Source organism: Gavialis gangeticus, unplaced genomic scaffold, assembly GCF_001723915.1.
Source record: "Gavialis gangeticus isolate Ggan-Ray unplaced genomic scaffold, GavGan_comp1, whole genome shotgun sequence".
In the NCBI taxonomy this organism is placed as follows: Eukaryota; Metazoa; Chordata; order Crocodylia; family Gavialidae; genus Gavialis; species Gavialis gangeticus.
Window position 1 is genome coordinate 38,783,222 of NW_017728994.1, and position 5,342 is coordinate 38,788,563.

The following is a 5,342-nucleotide window of genomic DNA, read 5'->3' on the forward strand; positions in this document are numbered from 1 at the left end:
CCCAGAGCTGTGCCACTATTTGCCTGGCTGTGCATGGGCCAGGGCTGATACTGCTGCTGACTTTCCCAAAGCTGGAGCCAGAGCAGCTCAGAAGGCAGTGGGGGAGCAGACACAGGCAAGTGGGGGAATAGGTAGAAGGGGGCAATTATATAGGCATGTAGGTTCAGTGGGTATATGGTGGGACAAGGAGGTGGGGTCTGGCTCCTAGCCCTCCCCCCTGTGCTTTCCCCACCACAGTTGTGGGGCATGAATTTAAGACATCCCTCCAATAATTAGATTCTGTACATGGAAAATGATGATAAATTTTAAATTTTCCATGTGTAGAATCTAGTTATTGGAAATGGGGGTCATGTGAAATTCAAAGTTGTCTTGGATCCCGGTAAATATAGTATGTTTCTAACTTTCCCTTGAATCCTCAGTCTCATGTTTGAGAAAGTGAGCACCTTTTTGCTAACTTAGTTGAACCCAGAGGCAGCGTTATCTTGCCCTGCAGTGTTCATTAGACCATGACTTCAACCAGAAAAGGAGAGGAAATTAAATCCACACATACCATTGTCTCTCAGGTTTCAGAGGAATGGGATGGTGGTTGGAGATCTGTCTCATTGTCCCTCCTAATCTTATGTTCCTCTTCATTTTTAAGAGGCTTCCCCAGCTTCGCTCTGCGGTCAGAGTTGCTGCCTCAGTCACTGCCTTCCGGCCACCTGCCCCCTGCAATTTCTAATTCCCTCTGCCTTTGTAATTCCCTCAGAAGAGACTTGGTGGCAGCCCATAAGTACATCAGGTGTACATCAGGACCTGGGAGAACATCTGTTCACCAGCCTCCCTTAGGGAAGATGAGGTCCAACAGTCACAAACTGCTGGAAAACCATTTTAGACTGGACATAAGGAAAAACTTCTCTACTGTATGAGTCTCTGGAATCTGGAATAGACTTCCCCCAGAAGTGGTGCAAGCACCTACTCTGGACATGTCCAAGTTGTGTTTGGATGCTTATCTTGCTGGGGTCTGACCCCAGCTGACTTCCTGCCACTTGGGTAGGGGATCTGGACTCAATGATCTCGTGAGGTTTCTTCCAGCCCTAATTTCTTTGGAATCTATTAAACTGACTATGTCTTAACGTCCTCTGGCAGCTCTAGCAGGGCTCTGTTCAGGCCTAGGAGCCCATCCTGTCTGCAGCCCAACCATACGGTGGCAGGTGCAGCTCTGGCTCTGGCTCCAAGGCCAGGACTTAAGCTGTTTCCCATTGCAACAGCTTCTGCATGGCTGGGCTAGGGCCAGAGGCACCCTGTACTGTGTGATCCCTATCCTCTGCTAAAGCAGGGCCCTGGCAGGAGCCAGAGGTGCAAGGAGAAGGTAAGCGGTGGTAGAGGGAGAGGTGAGCGGAGTGCAGGTTAGGGAGCAGGGAGGGTACAGGGATGGGGGGGGTGAGGGGGCAGGCAGTCAGGAGGGCAAGTGTGGGTGGGGAATATGCAGCAGGTGTCAGGCCACTTGACTTCCCTGCCACCTACCCCACCAACCACCCACTTTGCCCCCTGCCACTGGTTTCCCCACTGCAGCAGTAGCGGGGGGTGATGAATTTAAGATGATCCTCCAAAAATTAGATTCTAAACCTGAAAATTTATAACAAATTTTACATATTTTCCATATCTAGAATCTAATTGTTAAGGGGGGAGGTCATCTGAAATTTGAGGAAATACAGTAATGCATAGTTTTATGTAGGTTTCCTCTGTTAGTATCAGTGATTTAATGTTTTTTCCAAAAAAAGTAAGGACTTGAGATAATAATCTTTTGACGTAATCATTAACATTCTGTTTACAGTAGCTCTTACTATAATATGCATATGCTTGGATAGAAAAAACTGTTTAGGTTAGGAAAAGGAGCCAGGGAGTAAAGAACACTTTACATTCCTAACACTATGAATAAGCCTTCAAAATTTGCTGAATATGAAAAATTGCTGTTATAGTTGAGTTACATGGTTCTCCCACTGAATAAAACTTTCGAATTACCAAAAAATGTTTTTCTTCTTTTCCAAACATTTTTATTTGTAAAGGCTTTTTTCTTTAATACAGGCAGTTGCTGTTTTGCCGCGTAACATTGGGCAAATCTTTCCTGCAGTTCAGTGCAATGAAAATGGCTCATTCTCCTCCAGGACATCATTCAGTTACTGGTCGACCAAGTGTAAATGGACTAGCTTTAGCAGAGTATGTCATTTACAGAGGAGAACAGGTAGTGGGTTTTTTGGTTTACTTTTCAAAAATTTTATTTTAATAAGCACCCATTATTTTCCCTCAGTAACATATAGGACACTATTTTAGAATGTCAGGGCTTGCTTTTCAATTTATATAGATAGAGCCCAATGTTTTAAAGAGAACCAGAGGTCCTTGTTTACATAGAACTTTTGAGATGATTGCCAATTCTCATCCGACATAAGTATTTCATTTTAAATCAGGTTGAAAATAATCCTGTAAGAAGTGTTATGAATTTGCTGAGAACATTGGTCTTACTGAATCATTTGCCTAACTAATTTCTCTTTTCAGGCTTATCCAGAATATTTGATTACTTACCAAATTATGAAACCAGAAGTCACTTTAGAAGCTTGAGAAATTGCTTTTGGAAATCGTCAGACCTGAGGATGAAGATACCAACAACCTACACCTTCTAAATGATACTGAATTGTTGAAAATCTTTTACCTACAAGTGATGCGGTGAAAATGTGAACAAAAGATAGCATTTTGACTTGATAAAGCTTTAATAATGTACAGTACGTTTTCTAAAATTTCAAAACTTCCTCTTTTTCAGCACTTTAACAGATGCCATTCCAGGTAATCTGGGTTTGCCTGTACTAAATTATACACAGAAGATAACTTGAACTATCATTTTTATACAATACTACATTGATATCAAACAGAAATTGTTATGCTTTATACACAAACTTGTTTTACTAATACTGTGTTCTTTAAAACACTACATTTACACTGAATACAATTCATTTGTAAAACTGTAAATAAGAGCTTTTGTACTAGCCTGGTATTTATTTACATTGCTTTGTAATATAAGTGTTTTAGAACTGCAATCTTGTACAAAGTGCTTTCCCAAACATTGCATTGCTTGTTTCTTCATGCATAGTAGATTGGCAAAGCCTGTTTGATCCCAGGGTTTGTCATTTGAGAGAGAGAAGAATATGTTTGATTTTTAATTAAAGTCAAGAATTATCCAATATTGAAACAATTACTCAAATGCTCATTCTTTAAATTTATTTATGGAATATGCTTTCCTGAGAGATGATGATCTATGAAACTAAGACACTCCAGTGGGGCTACTAAGATGATTTCCCACCTACTTGGCAGAGTTTCACACTTCATTAAATTGTCTCCTGGAGTTTGTATTTTAAGTATAGGTGTAGTTAATGAGTGGCCATGGTTCAAGGCTAGTAAATCCTGCCAGTGATAGCTAGTAAATTATTTTCTCTGAATGTAGCTAGAAAGCTAACTTCAAGGAGAGAGTTCCTTATTTACATTTAAGCCAAGAAAGTTGAATACATAATACCAGATGAGGGTGAATAAATTTAATGTTTGTATGATGCATTGAAGTAAGCCCATTAACTTGTGGTTCTACATGGGGTAGAAATATTCAAACCAGCCCTGTCTCTTTCTCTGTTTATGTTCATGCTGTAGCTACAATAAAGGTAGGAGTTTCTGTCAGTGTAGAAGTATGTTTTCTGCAATACTTCTTCCTGAGTGAAACTGAGGGCAGGATCCTAATGTGTTTGCATGAAACTAGCTGTCTTAAGCATTTTCCCATAAGCAGAGAAAACAACTCTCCCAACTTATTGGCTACAGTTGTCCCTTGAAAATCTTTTTTGGGGAAAGGAATGAAATAGAGGTAAACCACCTCTTCCAAGGCACGTCAGATAACTGAAGGCACTGCCAGTTCTTACACTCCATCTTAATACATCTGCATACTGTATATCTATTTATCTGCAGTTTTTAATTGCATCACTTTTTTGAAATGTATAAATAAAATGCAAACAAATTACAGTTGGTATTGAGCTTAATACAGTTGGGCTTAATTTTACATGGAATAAGAGCATATTTTAATTGGTTATATTTCTACACCTAGGACTCTGTCCCATTAGATAATATGCCTGTGGGACATGGGATCATGCTATGGTTTTAATGTAATAATCGGTCAAAATGACTCTTTTTTTCTGGTTTGGTAGTTATGTAATTGTGCTCTGTTTGAGAAGTGTACTGAACCATATGAAGTCATGTGGGAAATCTGAGTGCTGAACAAGATCATACAATTTAACTGTTGCAGAAAGCAATACTGACAGTGAATAAAGGAACTTTGAGGTACTTTTCTCCTAGCATGTTGCCCATTCCTTAGAACATTGTAATGCAGGAATTGGTGTTCATGCGAAATCTGTTAAATGTTTAAACATTGATATTTTAGTTACATTGCTAAAATATTTCATTCTGTATGAATGATTACGTAATGTCTTGTAAAATATTGTGGTATGGTAGCATTAAGTGGTACCACAATGTTTGTTTTGTCTGTTTTAGTTTTTGCATGACATACCTTACATTCTGAAGGTGGAAACTGTAATGGTTTGATGGTTTTGACTTTTTCAGGTGAAACTTTTAACTCATCTTGAAGTATCTTATGTGTACTGTACAACATTCCATACCCAATTAACAATAAATTTAAATTCACTGGTTTTCTGGTAGCATCAGATTAATAGCTTCTTGTATATGGACCAACATTTACCAGGAATATATATGACTACTGCAGCAAATTTATTTAATTATAAGGGAATGTAATATAGTTTTGAATGTAGGGAACACTTTTTAACATGGATTAATTTCAATTGGTAGATTTTGCTGCCAGAGATTAATCTTAAAGCTTTCCATTAAATTATGAGGCTTTACTCTTAGATCTCTAAAATTAAGACCCCGTTGCAAAACTCCAAGAAGTAGGCAAGGTGGGAAAAATAACAGTTAATTGCAGCAATAATGTACATGATGCATTCCAGTAGCACCTGTTATGCATACACATGCTTATTCTTTTGAGGTGGTTTATCATAAATATGGCCACTAGAGGGCAGAAGAGCAAGTATTTACAAGGGCTGTAGCAGGTGGCATTCTCAAAAGTGGGTAAGTGATTCAGGGGTCCAAGTTCCAATTAAAATCAATGGGATTTTTGTTCCCAAGGAATTTTTTCTTTTGAAAATCCCATATAGCATAGCAAAACTTTTCAAACCTTTGTTCTTTGCCACACTTTTTACATTTGGAATTTTAAAAATACACATAACCATTTATGTAGCAACTTACCCAGTACTAATGGA

General features: G+C 38.7%; 1 protein-coding gene across 1 annotated transcript in view; it reads left to right on the forward strand.

The window, feature by feature from the left end:
• Window positions 1-4,724, forward strand: part of TNKS2 (tankyrase 2) — a gene marked incomplete at its 5' end in the record, with an annotated part of 74,888 nt that extends 70,164 nt beyond the window's left edge. Inside the window, 2 exons of the mRNA XM_019502601.1 lie at window positions 2,068-2,224; window positions 2,536-4,724. Coding sequence (XP_019358146.1) covers window positions 2,068-2,224; window positions 2,536-2,598 — 220 coding nt within the window. The remainder of the gene's footprint in view (window positions 1-2,067; window positions 2,225-2,535) is intronic.
• Window positions 4,725-5,342: the final 618 nt, after the last annotated feature.